The 15,350-nt window shown below is 37.3% G+C and overlaps 2 protein-coding genes and 1 non-coding gene across 3 annotated transcripts; 2 read left to right on the top strand and 1 right to left on the bottom strand.

Moving 5' to 3' along the window:
• The first annotated feature begins 760 nt into the window (after positions 1–760).
• LOC113777598 (thioredoxin reductase NTRB-like) lies at positions 761–3,353 on the top strand. The gene is made up of 2 exons (XM_027322746.1): positions 761–2,028; positions 2,966–3,353. Exons 1-2 carry the CDS (start codon positions 801–803, stop codon positions 3,034–3,036), a joined length of 1,299 nt encoding a protein of 432 aa, XP_027178547.1. The 5' UTR covers positions 761–800; the 3' UTR covers positions 3,037–3,353.
• Positions 3,354–5,653: 2,300 nt separating this feature from the next.
• Positions 5,654–5,726, top strand: TRNAK-UUU. The gene has a single exon. It is a non-coding gene; the product is annotated as a tRNA-Lys (tRNA).
• A 4,251-nt stretch (positions 5,727–9,977) lies between these two features.
• On the bottom strand, positions 9,978–14,511 carry LOC113777782 (3-hydroxy-3-methylglutaryl-coenzyme A reductase 1-like). The gene is made up of 4 exons (XM_027322981.1): positions 13,326–14,511; positions 12,371–12,552; positions 11,891–12,237; positions 9,978–11,036 (listed from the first exon to the last, which is right to left on the bottom strand). Exons 1-4 carry the CDS (start codon positions 14,366–14,368, stop codon positions 10,794–10,796), a joined length of 1,815 nt encoding a protein of 604 aa, XP_027178782.1. The 5' UTR covers positions 14,369–14,511; the 3' UTR covers positions 9,978–10,793.
• Positions 14,512–15,350: the final 839 nt, after the last annotated feature.

The raw sequence follows: 15,350 nt of genomic DNA, 5'->3' as shown, positions 1-15,350 counted from the left end.
GAAAAAATACTGTTCATCGTGTGTTTAGATAGGAGATTATTTGAGATAATTTTTTTAAAAAAATATTGCACTACTTTTTTTATGTGATGTACGTATGTGAGATAAAAAAGAAATTATTGAAAAACGTGTTACCGTTGATGCAAGCAAATAAAGTTGCGCAAACAAAAGTCTCTCTTATTCGTTGTATCGCAGTAACTCTCCGGAATCCGGTTGCCTCTTTGGGCCCAACTAAAATTTATAGTACTAGTTAGCTTCTCCATTAGGCATATTCCAAAACAATGTAGAGTGAAAGTCAGGTCAATTTTAGTGTATCAATAAGATAAATAATTTTTTTCAAAAAAAAAAAGATAAATAACTCATACAAATCCAATATCGGCAGAATATGAGTAGCAGCAGTAGTAGTAATGTACATAGAGCGTAAAAATCGTCTGAAACTCGTTTTGGATCATCACTTTTTTGGAGTTTTGTAAAACAAATAAAAAAAATACTATATTGGATGATTTTGATGTATGCAACGTAAAAAAAAGTAATTAAAAAACATATTTACAGAGTAAAGAAATGATTGAAAAATGTGTTTACGAAAAACACAAAAAAATTTCTGTAGAAAACTACAATCCAAACAAATTTCCCTCTCTTTACTTCTTCTTTTCTTGCACCAGAAGAAAAATTTGTATACTCTGCAAGAAAGCAATTGTACTTGTTTCGCATGCATCAATCATCGTGAAGGTATGGTCCGTACTTCCATGGACTAGTCACTAGAGAAAACAAAACCTGTCTTCTTCTTCTTTTGTTCATTGCCGATGGTTAATAAATTCTCCCACTTTGACCCCTCCAAAATTTTCAGACTTTTCACACCAATTTGCCGCCTAAAATTCCATTCGCACAGTAAAAAAAGCGATTCGCCCGCCCATTTCGCCCGCCCCAACCCATTCCAAGCCTCAGCATCTTTACGACCCTGTCCATATAAATGTTCTCACAGACAAAATCATAAACAGATGTCCCACAACTGTTTTCCAAGATTTTTAAACGCGCTTAGAAAAGCCCGCAACCTAATCGGCGTCGCCACCCTCTCTGCCTCCGCCACCACTGCCTCCGCCACCGGTTCCAAGATCCCTTCAATGGATGATATCCAAACCCTGAAGACGCGTCTCTGCATAATCGGGAGCGGCCCAGCTGCCCACACGGCGGCCATCTACGCTGCCAGGGCGGAACTCAAGCCCATTATGTTTGAAGGATGGATGGCCAACGATATCGCCCCAGGTGGGCAGCTCACCACCACCTCCGAAGTTGAAAACTTCCCGGGTTTCCCTGATGGGATCGGCGGAATCGAGCTGACCGAAAAGTTCCGCAGCCAATCCCATCGATTTGGCACCGAAATCTTCACTGAAACCGTGAATAAAGTCGATTTCTCGAAAAACCCTTTTACAATCTTCACCGACTCCAAGACTGTCATTGCTGATTCCGTCATCGTCTCCACCGGAGCTGTCGCTAAACGCCTTCAGTTCCCCGGCTCTTTAGAGTTCTGGAACCGTGGCATCTCCGCCTGTGCCGTCTGCGACGGTGCCGCCCCGATATTCAGGAACAAGCCCCTTGCCGTGATTGGCGGAGGGGACTCGGCCATGGAGGAAGCTACGTTTTTGACGAAATATGGGTCTAAAGTTTATATAATACATAGGAGGGATGAATTTCGGGCTTCAAAAATTATGCAGAGCAGGGCTTTGAGCAATCCCAAAATTGAGGTGCTGTGGAATTCTGTGGTGGTGGAGGCTTATGGGGAGAAAGTGTTGGGGGGCTTGAAAGTGAAGAATGTGGTGACCGGTGAGGTTTCGGATGTACAGGCTAATGGGTTGTTTTTCGCAATTGGGCATGAGCCTGCTACTAAGTTTTTAGGTGGGCAGTTGGAGCTGGATTCTGAGGGATATGTGGTGACTAAGCCTGGGACTACCCATACTAGCGTTAAGGGAGTTTTCGCTGCTGGTGATGTTCAGGATAAGAAGTATAGGCAGGCTATTACAGCTGCTGGCACTGGTTAGTTTAAAACGCTTGAATTTGTAATATGTGCTTGTAATCTTAGCTGAGAATTGCTGCTGATATATGATTTCTTTATAGCTCTATGTGTTATTTGATTCGTGGGGTTTTAAATTTGTCATTAGCTATAATTTATCTGGATGAACAATATATATTATGCAAGCAGAAGGGGGGCTTTTGGAATTAATGTAGCTCTGAGGAGATGGATTATTTGGTTATAGTTTTATGCTAGTTTAAGATGTTTGAGTTACTTTGGTTCGAAGTTGTGTTTAATACTTTGTCAAGTTTTGCTCTTGCTTTCAAGGATATGCATGGCTTCTCGAACTGAATCAAGCAGTTTTTACTCTTGGTTATAGTGGATACAATAGTGTGCTTCTCGTGTTAAACAGAAGGAAATAATTATAGATATATCACCCTTGCAACCTGAGCAAATCTTTAAGCTTTTGGTACAAACATATGTACGGTATATGTTAATTCTAAGTTCTTGTTAACCAATTATTTTGGACATGTAAGTATAGTGTGCCCCACCCCTTGGCAGCAATTGGATATGAAACCTGTTTTACTTCGTTGATTAGTATTGGATAAAATGAGGGAATGGTTGATTCTATTGTGTTTCTTTGGTTGCATGTATAAGAAAGTTGGCTTACTTTTCCTGCATTTTACAGCCTACATAGTTGCAGGATATTATGGCAGAAAGTATGGTAGATAATATACTAGGAACGATCCAATTTCTTTCAATTTTTAAATCCTTCCATGCAAACATTCAGAGGGAAGTTACTTTTATGTTCATTTACCTTGGCTGTTGCTTTTCCTTGTGTTCTCTTTAACACTTGATTTTTCCCTTTTTCAAACATCTCTATGTCATATAGTGATCATGGACTGTGTTTGGAATCCAGTTTGGTTAGCATTACAAATTTTTGTTATTGTGAATGTGTAGGATGCATGGCTGCCTTGGATGCAGAACATTACTTGCAGGAAATTGGCTCCCAGGAGGGTAAGAGTGATTGATTATACAAAGCTTCTGCAATGGAACTGATGTCAAACTTATGTTGCAAAACATTACTGCTCTTTTAATGAGCTTGAAGCACTCTTTCCTCCTAGTCTTCTTAATGACATTCCATTCTTTGAACTTATTGTGGTGGGGGTTATCTTTAGCTAATTAGTTCATGAGACCTGTGAATGCTGTTACTTAATGGAAATAGCTCTATGTTGCTGAAAAGCTATGCTGTGGCTTTAGATATGAATCTCTGGCATCTTATGTACTAATACTCATTTTATTGCAATTAAATGGTTTAAGATTTTAATATTATAATGATATTGCTTCATCTGGGACACTTTTGAATTGGACTTAGTTTCTGAGGTGGTGCAAGTGATCTGCATCATTTGTATGCCATCATTTTGTTACGTTGACTTTTCAATTATGCCGTCATGGATGAAAGGATTGGCCTTCTGACAGGTTAAGCAGCACTTCGTTGTGCTGTAAGAAATTGCCATCAGCATGATATGGTTCTTGTATTTGTTTGTAACATGAATGAATCGCAATACTGTGTAGTAATAGGGCAGGTGAGTCTGGTATCGGTCATTGGTTGTTATCAATGCTTCCAGATAATTACACGATCAACTGTATCTGAAGTTTGTTTTTTGGCAGTGATGCTGAAGTTCTATGTTGCTATGTCAGTTCTTGCAATCAAAACCAGAGTAATGCCTTTCAAAGCTTTTTTCTCCTTTCGATCTACTGATCATTAGGACAGTCTCCCTTGCCGATCCTTGAATTATTACTGCAAGTGCAACTTGCACCCTTTTCACACTGCTTTGTTGACTAATTTTTCTGAAAAAATCTGGCAGAATCCAGTAAAAGTTGTCTTGGGAATTTGAAGAAGCATCATTTTGGAATCTCTAGGAGCATCTTTTATAACTTTTTCCCGTATAAAAACATAGTATTGGTTTAGAGGAATCAAGGAGAGATTTTAGAACTCATTAGAATAGCTTATATTTGAGTGCAGAATTAATATAAGAAGCTGAGTGGGGTGCTAATGGTCCTGAATAAAACTCGGTGTGTTCCAGCGGGATGATCTTTTGAGCCTATATTATTAAATGAATGTGGGCTTGGTCTGGTTACCACACTTAAATAATCGTTCAGTTTCAGTCATTTAGAACAGCAATAATCCGGTAGACTGGTGAGTGGATGTTGCAGTTCTTCTGTTTCTTCTGCTGCTTAAGCGACGGAGGAGAATGCACTCAGTTAGCCAACGAGGGAGGGGTAGAGACACGTAAAGTTAACAGAAGGCATGCATGTTTTTCCCTAGAAGGATGGAAATCCAATTAGACTTCATATACTTTTCTTGGCAGAAGTGGGAAGCGTCCCAACTACCATATGTTGATTACATGAGAAAACGTATATGCTAATGTTTAAACAAAAGGTTAAAGAGAAGTTTAGAATTGTGCCCGGCTCCTGGTAAACCAGGAGCGAAGCCAATAGAAAGATACAAAACCAAATATCAACAGGGAATTGAGGACTTGGTGATGCTACTTATCTAAAATCAGGAACTTGTATCAGGCTTGTGATAGCTCATTGGGGAATGGATGTTCAATAATTTATGTTTTGGATGCAGATATTGTGGCTGCAACAATTATCAGCTCAAGATTGTTATCCTCGAACATATGATTTCAGCCTTGGAGCCAAAGCATACGCATGCCTACCAGACGGGTTACAGATCTAAGGCTTAGCTCGTCGTCTCATCAGTTTCTTAGGCTTCTTTACATGCAACATGCCGATTTCAGAAACTATTCTGTATCATATTGTACCGAGCAAGCATTGCTCATTGTACATTGAAAAAATTGTACTTAAAGAGAGGGAGTGTATTAGTTCATCCAGGCGTGCTTTCAGGTTAAATTACTGCTTAGGCTGTGAAAGAACGAAGAAGCTGCAGCTTGCCAACGTTTAAACGCAAGTCTGAGGGGAAAGAGATCGTGGTGATGGCTAGTTGAATAAACGCGAAAAGATCATGATGTTGATTTGTTGAGTCGAAGATGAACATGAAATCGTAATACAAAACACGATTTTTCAGTGGTTATAATCACTAATTGGAGATGGAGATACAATGGGGGCAATGGTTTCTTCATATCCTACCAAAATATAGTAATTTACATACACGAATTTATAAATCTCACTATTCTTCAATAAAGTATTCATTTAATTTTATTCTTGCTTTATCACTTTGACCTGTCAACAGATTAGAGGGAAAAAGAAAAGCTCATTTTGCCTCTCACATTTAAATCTAAACCAACTGGCAAAGATTTAACTTTACCTTTATTTTTCTTCTCTTTTCAATGCAATCTCATACATTTAAAAGGTATCCATATATTTTTTTTAATCTCTCTCTTCATTTAATCTTTACATATTGAGAAAATTTGTTACGAATTTAATAGGAGAAGTGGCAAAACCCTTTATTAAGAATTTGAAGTACTACTGTAATATATCATCATGTCAAATCTGTCCCGCTGATTTGTACTTCTTGCGCCTCTGGTTATATGATGGGGCCTAAGATCATGAGAAATGGCAATGGTGGATAATTCTTCTAGTATTATCTTTTATTACTTCAAGTATTTTATTATCATCGTCCACGCCGTCTTAGCTCAGCCGGTAGAGCGCGTGGCTTTTAACCACGTGGTCGTGGGTTCGATTCCCACAGACGGCGTTTGTATTTATCTACAATCCAGCTTTTGTGTTTTGGGCCAAAATAGCAAACAAAATCTGGGCCTGTATAGTAGATAGCATTTGTCTGTCTCCTATTCCTGTCTATCTTGTCTTTTCTTTGCTCATTTATGGTATTTTAAAATCCGAATTTTCGTTCTTTCCCAACCATCCAAAAAGGACCAAAATCCCTTTGACCATAAACTTTTATCCTTTTAATTTTCAATTTTTGATTGATTATACCCTAAAAATTCTTATATTTTTCGTAAATATATTTTTCAATCATTTTTTTATCTCACATATATTAAATCGCTACTACACATTTTTCTACAAAAACATTAAAAATAGCAATTCAAACGAATCCGCGCCGTTCATTGCTTCAGTAAGAACGCAATTCAACAAACCTGTGGGTCCGGTCTTCGATTACTCACTTTGCATCATGAGTAAGAGCATTACCCTAACCATAATTCAAATCCTATAATTTGACCAATTTTAGATTATCCATGACTAATGTAGCCTGCATTAGATTTACAAAAATTTGTTTTGCTCAAAAACCAATTTATGTGAGCATTGAAAATGTTGGTTTCGACTATGTTTCATTTTCATTCCGTTAGATTTAATCGTTAAACATGATAGATTTGAATGCTCGCACAATTTACAAGACAATAAAAGAATATAGTTAATGATTAAATTTGACAGAATGATTAGAAATCTAACTTTAAATAGTTTAGATTCCAAAATTAGATTTTTTAATAATTCAGTCGATTCCAACATGACAGCACTTTCCACGTCGTTCTAACTTCTAAGGTTGTTGTAGTTATGTCAGCAACTAATTTAGCCTGCATTTATCTCCATTCATGCCTGATGCGACAGAAAGACCGCGGGTATGGCTCAATCACTAGTACTGGGTTTGAATATTAAAATTGATGAGCACAAAAAAATAATAATAATAAATTTTCGTCTCAATTTTCTTGCCTCGTCACTTTTAGAGCCTGTTTAGATTGTTATTTTCAAAATTTTTGTAAAAAATACATATATATATATATATTGTAGCAATTTAATGTATTTAAGCTACATATTTACTAATATTGAAGTGCATTGGCTTACTTTGACTAAACTTCCACCTATTTAACGCAATATAATTTTTGATTGACCTTCTAAATGCTTTTGAAAAGCAACTCATGAGAATGGGTTTGGATTTACGTATTTTTTTTTTAAAAAAATTCACTACAAGAACCCATTTAATTTGTACAGATTGTACATCATCATAATATATAGTCTCCTCATAATATTTATTTGCCGGCCCCTTATCAAATAAGGTGATGAAATAAAATTGGCTAAAAACTTGCCAATAACATGACAAATTCCGGGACAATAGTCTGATTTTGAAAAAACTTTTATATGTTCATCTTACTACTATTTTAACTTATTTCTGTCAATTATTCTGCCGAATATGATCGGGTTTAGGGTTTATGCCGTTCTCGATAAGTGTACATTTAACAATTGTTTTTTTTTTTTTTTCAAAAAAAGAAGAAAAAGAATATAGCAATTGTTACGTTGAGAGTTAGACCCCTTACCCTACGTGGGTTAAAAGAACGAACCACAACCTAATAAAATGACCATTCATTGCTCGTAATTACGAACCAACAAAGAAGAAAAATCTCATTTTCATGTCTATCATCATCTTCATTCCCCACATCACTCCTTTACCGAATAGGATAAGAAATTAGGTCGCATTTGGTACTATAGATTCACTAGTGTCCCATCATTTTTTTTAAAAGTGCATTTGTCAAATCAGTTACTTTGTGATCCATTTGGATTGCATAGTTTCCTTGGAGTGTTTCTTCTTTTTTCTTTTTTGAAAAAAATGTTATGTGTACGAGATAAAAATAATAAAATTTTTAAAAATCTTTTAATTCAAAGAAAATCGTAAGTGTGCATCTGACTTGGCACAGTCAAATTACTAGAATAATAATACGAAAAGGGTCCATGCGAGGATCCATCTGACTCTTGGAAGATAAGCATAGAATTATTGAATTTGTAGTGATTCTTTTAATTGACGAATGATGATATCTATTCTGTCATTCATTCAGATTGCAATGAAATTATTTTAAAAATTTGTTGCTTTGTAATCACTGGCTAAGATCAAAAGTCTTTTGTACCTCATCAGCAAAACTCAAAAGTCAAAATGCATTATTATGATTTTTTTGTTTTATCTAAAAAATGAATTATTATGATTTCTGGCGCAGAGTATATAGCCGCCCGTATTAAAGTGGGGAAGTCATTGGAAACAGCACGTGCCAAAATCAAGAACGACTTGAGTCGCTGTTGATTTAATATACTATTTCTTATCCATCTGTAAAAATCTATAGTATATGTAAAATAGGAGGCAATAGAAGGAAAAATAAAATGACAAGTCTGCCATTTTTGAATTACGAGTCACCAAAAAAAGAAAGAAATTAAAAAGAGCAAGACAGTTGCACATCATTAATCCTTGTTATAAATTTTATTTTTTTATTTTTACGTTAACAATGTGAAAGTTACCATAACTGCATCGAACTAAGTTAGAGCACATTCTTGTAGGCAGTTTGTTTCGAGGAAATAGGAGGGAAAGAAAAGGAAAAGAAATGGAGGGATAAAATTTTTATATTTGGATTGATTTTTCAGGAGCGAATAAAAAGGATTGGGAGCGAAAGAAAGGGATAAGGTTTACGTTATTTTTTGTCAACCTGTTTTTCTATCCAAAAGTGGACAAAAACGGAGGGAAAGAATATCGAGATTAATGTAAATTTTAAAATTTTCTAAAATCCCTATCATGTGTTCATAAATTAGACTTTTAAATCATGGATAAAAAAGTAAGTAACGTGTGATGATTTCCTTTCCTGTCATAATCTAAACAAAATGGATGAACTCATGTTTACTCTACTCTCATTTCTTTTTTTTTCCCCCTCCCACTAAAGTCATTTCCTTCAATAAAAATAAAAGAATCTAATTTTCTATTAATTATCTATTAACAAACAGGGATTTGATTGGTATGGAAAATTATGGTCATACATTTCAAAGTTCAGACAAGTAAACTACACATGTTAGTTTCATTTTCTCCCATTCAATTGAAGTGAATTTTCTTGCATTCTAGATTTCAACCCTTTCTTACATGTCAGTAGGCCTCCCCAGAATCAGCAAGGACACCAATAATATTAACAGTAGTAGTGTGTTTGGAATGCACATTTTTTCAGCTAACGCCGTCATGCGAATGCCACCAAAACCTGTCCTCGGGAAACACATTTAAATAAGGGATAATTTCATAAACCTCCCCTAAGGGTTCTAATTATTTTACTGGCCTCCCTATAAATTTTAAAAATTTCATTAATCTCCCTTAAGGTTTATTACCTCGTAACATTTAGGTTCGACCAACAATTAAAAAGTGATATTTAGAAAAGAGAAAATAATATAATTTCATTATCGTCTTCCATCTACTATATTATTTATAATCTAATACCAGGATAAATATTAAATAAAATACTAGAATTTACTATTTATCATTAGGGATCGAATTGCATGTGACATCAAGAAAATAGTATATTATTTTATATATTTCACTTAATATAAGATCCAAAATACTCTTTTCAATTGCAAATCTATTTTCAGACATGATCAACAGCAAATAATAAAAAAAAATCAGTAATCAAAACATTACAAAATATTTTCAAAAACGAAAATAGCCTAATTGTAGATGGGCAAACTATACAAATTCCAAGTCTCAAAAGCGTTGGTTGCAAGTGCTTAGTCAAATCCAAAAATAAATGTACAGTGGCTTGAGAGAGAGCAAGGCAGGGCGAGACAAGTGGGATATTGTCCTTCGCACGTTCAAAGACTTTGGTTCCGCCAATTTTTCTACATTGAAGTTAGTCCTCCTCTTATGAAGCTTTATGAAAACAGATTTGATTTAGTATGGAAAATTATGGTCATACCTTTCAAAGTTCAGACAAGTAAACTTACACATGTTGGTCATTCAATTGAAGTGAATTTTTCTTGCATTCTAGATTTCAACCCTTTCTTCCATGTTAGTAGGCCTCCCCAAACTCTAGCAAGGCCAGCAATAATATTAATTATTGAACAGGCCCACACTCCCCAGTCCCCAGGAACTTGGAACACTTTGTCTTTAGCGGATGGGATCATCATTATTATTCATCAAGCTGTGCGGCTGCGAGCCTTCTTGATGCAAGAAAGAATCGAAATGATGAACATGTCAAAATGCACGAGAATGAATATCTGATTCAGAGCATGGCTTTGATACACATACAGCAGCAAAAGCAAAAGCAAAAGCAAAAGCAAAAGCAAAAACATCTCCCTTGAGAGATCTCAGTCCCAATTTAACTTTTTTGAGATTCCATCCATCGGTCTTAACTTAATTACAAACTAAATTAATGACTGTTAACAAAGATACAGAATAAACAAAAAGGAAATCCTCCTCCCTTAAATTGCACATGAACGACAACCAAGCACTGCACTACACTGCTGCCTGAGCCTCTTCTCCGACGTCCCCATCACCAGTGGGATTTCTGATGCACAAAAATCAAGAGGAGACTGATTGATTCCCCAAAGTGACAGCCCGACTCATTTCATTTCATCCAGAAAAAAGTTGGCAGCATCACATGACCCTTTGTACAATGAATGCAGCAGACACACTGCTATGTTCTGTTTGGGCATTTTTATATCTTCACACATTTTTCCTCTCCATCCCCCTCATCTCATCATATGATTTTTTTCCTTGCCCCCTTCCAACTCCTTTCCCTCTCTTTTTTTTCCCTTTTCTATTGCCTTTTTTTTAAAAATTATTATTAACCCACCATTTTCTATTCAACTACTACTTCAGATTTCAGAACCCCAAAATTTATTCCAATTTTCCCTCATTATTTTTGTACTTCTTTTTTTTTTTTTGTCAATTTTTCTATCAAGATCCAAAAAGCTACTTTTTGGTGGCGGGCTTTTGCTATTACATCTATTATACTACATTATTATTGTACTTTTGGGGAGGGAGCTGCTTTTGCGAGGTTTGCTCCCTTCGTCTCTAGGATGCTACCTTGGTGACATCCTTGCTCGATCTATTGTATTTCATGTGGCTACTCACAAGCTGCCCTGCTGATATAGCAGACATCAAAGACAACTCTCCAGCAAGAACTGAACCAGCCACAACGGTGGCCAAAAGCCTTGCATTAGCACCTGCTTCTTCTTTATTTGCACCTTTGACTCCGAGCAAGTTCAAGCAAGCTGACTGAGATGCGAGTTGGGTACCGCCTCCAACCGTGCCCACCTGAACAATCCACAGCCATTCATTCAATCAAATATATATCTACCATCGATTAATCATTCTCCCAAGTGTTCATGGCTTAATTAATTTCCAAAGATCACATGCATGAGAGAGAGAGAGACAGAGAGAGATGATCTCGAGGAAGAATGACATCGATACGTATGCTTGGTGGACCTCTTTTTTTTTTTTTTTTTGTTCATATGATAGCTTCTTATACCATGAGAAGAGGACTGAAGAGGTTCTGAAATAATTCGAAGATGACTGAATTATAATCGGATCAGACGGATACATTGCGCATCCGCCTGAATTTTTTTTAAGCAAGATCACATTTAATTGTGACAGATCGGTGAAGACAAGATTTGAACTCCTAACTCCCACCCCAACACGCCTTAATGCATTGGTGATGGCCACGACCCAAAGTCGTGTGGTTTATGCATGGTGGACCTCGCGACAGACAAAACTCCAACTTACAATTTGTGCCAAAATACGTCTGAAAAAGTATGGTTGTCATTTCCACAAAATGAAAAAGTATGGCTGTCAGGCAAGATTCCACCAGCTCACTTTTAGTTTTCAACCCCAGTAAGTTGATCTAGATCCGCAAGATCAAAGCTTCAAGCTCATTTATTAGGTGATAAAGTGGGAAGAATGGCAAGTAAGAGGTGCTGTTCAAAATCTTTCATTGAAAGCAAAGTAAAAAAAAAAAACTCTTTGGTGGTCCTCATTTTTCTACCAATTGTTAAAAACAAAAAAATTGAAAAGGATGTCTGCCTTTAATCAAATTATAAATCTTTTAATATGTTAATTTAATATGAAGTGATTTTGTGAAGAGAGAAAATCGAGCTAGCAGGAATTTGTACCTCAATAGAAGGCATGCTGACAGAAACATGAAGATCCTTGCCATCATTTACGGCCTCCATCATGGTGATGCAGTGTGAGCTCTCGACATTCTGTGCAGGGTCTTGGCCGGTGGCTATGTAGACGGCAGAGACAATATTGCTAGCATGAGCGTTGAACCCTCCAAGGGAACCGGCCATAGCAGAGCCCGTAAGGTTCTTAAGCATGTTAAGCTCAACCAAGGCTGCAACTTCAGTCTTCAATACCTTCTTCACTATCTCTTCCTTGATGATTGCCTCACAAACCACTGATTTCCCTCTCCCTTCAATCCAATTCACTGCTGCTGGTTTCTTGTCGGCACAAAAATTTCCTGTCACGATTTTCAAGAACAATAATATTATTTAGTCTTCAAAATGATTTGCCAATAGTAGTAATTTGCTACAATTAAAAAGTTTGACGAGCTAGGCAAATTTCTCCGGGGGTAGTGGTAGTAGTAGTAGTACCAGATAATCCAATGACATCCATGTCAGGAAAGTCGGTCTGAAGATAATCAAGGACGTTTTGTACCCCTTTTGACACCATGTTCATGCCCATTGCATCACCTGTGCTACAGCTAAATCTCATGTATAGATTCTTCCCTGCTATGGCACATTGGATGCTCTGTAATCTGGCGAATCTGCTTGATCTGTACATGTGAACCACCCCATTAGAAAAATTAATTCAAGAAACCATTTTAATTAATCGTTCAAAATCCAGATAAAGCCAAATAATCATTAGGAAAGATTAAAAGAACAAAAGAGGACACACCTCAAGAATTTAATACCATAGTAAATCATTTGTTTTAATGTTTGTCCTCTAGAAAATTAGTACAGCTAATGTCGTGGCCCCAGACTACGGACGCTGACAAGCAAGAAAGACAAATGAATTTTGCAGCCATGCATGAAATGATAGAAACAGTGAGACAAATTTGCGAATGAACTAATTGTGCCTGGCAAAAGACTGAAAATTTCTAAGAAGCGAAAGAAAAAGATGAGATGCGTGATTCCATTTGCATAAAATTGATAAAAATGTGCATGAATAGGAGAAAACATCAACGTCAAAGTTCACAGATGTCAAAAAGAGTTAAATAAAACAAATTATGAAGTCCTGCATGGGAGATAATGGGTCATTAGTCATAGTTCTCCAATTGAAACGGACCTTAAGCCTCACCTAACACACACAGCAACAAAGAAACTACAAACATAGTCAATAATCTCAAAAGGCAATAATTCTCCTTTCATTGCCCTTCTTTCCCCATCAATTCATCGAAGACAAACATAAGAAAGACAAAAAAAAAAATACATAAAAAAACCAGTCAAAAATAAGAAGCAGATCCCATTTCATCATCAAAAAATAAAAATAAGCATTTCTTTTTTGTTTGTTTTTTTTTAAAAGAATGTGAAAATTTCCAGTACTCACTTATTGAAAACAACGGAGAGAGTCTCAAAATTCATAGGTTCCTCCACGAAAAACTTCAACTCTGCTGCCCTTTTGGCGGTGGCGAACCTCACCACAGGAGCTCTGGTCATCCCATCTCTCAACAACATGCTAGTTGCGCCACCGGAGGCCATAATAGCTTTGCAACCCCTGTTGGTGCTAGCCACAAGACACCCCTCAGTGGTCGCCATTGGCACCATATACTCTCTACCGTCAAGCAACAGAGGCCCGGCAATCCCCACCGGTAGTTGTACGTATCCCACAGGCATCTCGCAGCACTGTCCCAAAATCGACTCGTAATCAAAACCCTCCAACGGCAACCCCTCCAATGACTTGCCAGTAATCCTCTGCAGCGCTTCTCTCCTAATACCAGCCGCCTTCTTACAATCCCCGAGCTTCGACTCGAGAGAATAGGACGGAATTTTTCCGGAGACGACAGATTTAATAATCTCCTCGTCCTCCTCCGAGTCCTGGGGCGTAATGAGGGGAGCAGGCTTCTCCACTGCCATGGCCGCTTTGGCAGCCGGCTGCGATATCTTCGGAAGCCCTTTAGCCGAGGGAACGGGAGGAGGCGGGACGGCGCAACCGAGGGTGGTGCAAGTTCCGCTACGGCTATCTTCCTGAAGGAGAAATTGTTCGGTATTTTCATCTTCAACGTCCCAACCATCAGGATTGGGCCTGGAAATGAGAGTTTGAACAAAGCCAATCCCAAAAAATCCCAATAGATAAATGACGGAGGCGATTAAGGAGAGAACAGCCACGAGCTCAGAAAGCGTGACGACGTGGAGAGGAATTGAGTTACGGATTTTCTCACGCCACCTGCTGAGGAGGAAATACATGACAGAGAAAAATATGGTGAAAAACAATCCGTTAGTTAGGTGCAGAGGTAAGGGCAGCGCATCAGAAGCCTTCATGGGTGGTTGCTGCTGCTGGTGTTGATGGGATTTGTGGGGTTTGATGAGTTGTTCGCCGGCGTCGGCTTTCTCCCTGAGAATCGGGTTGGCTGGTCGCCGGCGAACGTCCATTTCTAGTTTCTTCTTCTAACTAGAGAAAAGCCGGCGGGCAGAAAGAGGGAAAGTCGTAAAATTGATTACTATTATTAGCAGCGTTAGTGGGTTGGGTGGACTCAGGAGTCGGGACTGGGGCTGGGATGGGAAAGGGGGGCGTTGAAGAAGGTATGGCTAAGCGGTGGTTTAGGGAAAGGGGATTATTTATAGGGAAGAAGACTGAGAGGTTGGCGCGCTGGGCTTGTGGGCCACACCACACGTACAGCGTGCTATTCGCATTTCTTGCTTCTTTCTCCCCAATTAATAATTAATTTTGTATTAGTACTTCTTTGCAGTACCTTTTTTGTTGTCTCTTTTATTTTTAATTCATCTTTGGCTAAGTCAGCCTTTTTTTCTTTTTTTTTTTGAAGGGGTGTTTTATTTTCAAATTTGAAAGACATTAAATCCACACTCCCCTACCCTATCTGTACAACTCATCAATAATTCGATATATGGAGGGTGTAGATTTAAAATAAGTGTAAAGATTCAAGAATTCTATAAAAGGTTAAAAAAATTATATTGTTGTCTTTTTAATAATCACGTTCTCAAGTTAAATTTAACGTTGGATGGTGAAAGAAACGTTTTTGGATTCTTAAATTACAACCATCTCGTTTATATAAAAAAAAAATTTCTTAAATCAGAAGGGTATAGATTCAGCATTTGCTTTCGAAATTTAACAAGTAGAGACAGAAGAAGAGAAGAAATCGAGAGAAAAAAAAGTAGTAAAAACTAAGAGGTTGGTTGATAAAATAAGGAGCATGTCGTTTTACTACTTGGTTATATTAAATTAGTGGATGAGTGCAGTCTTTGATTTTTTTTTTTTTTTGTTGATAAAAAATATAATAGTACTTTCATTTTCATAAAATAAAAGCTGCATGGAAAGTCTAATTATTGAAAAACTCAACGGAATAGAGAATTATATAGATGGATGACAATAAAATAATCAGAGAGTCGTATAAGA

The sequence above is a fragment of the Coffea eugenioides genome, chromosome 7 (assembly GCF_003713205.1).
Source record: "Coffea eugenioides isolate CCC68of chromosome 7, Ceug_1.0, whole genome shotgun sequence".
NCBI classification, from domain to species: domain Eukaryota; kingdom Viridiplantae; phylum Streptophyta; class Magnoliopsida; order Gentianales; family Rubiaceae; genus Coffea; species Coffea eugenioides.
This window is presented reverse-complemented; position numbering and strand designations above follow the sequence as displayed.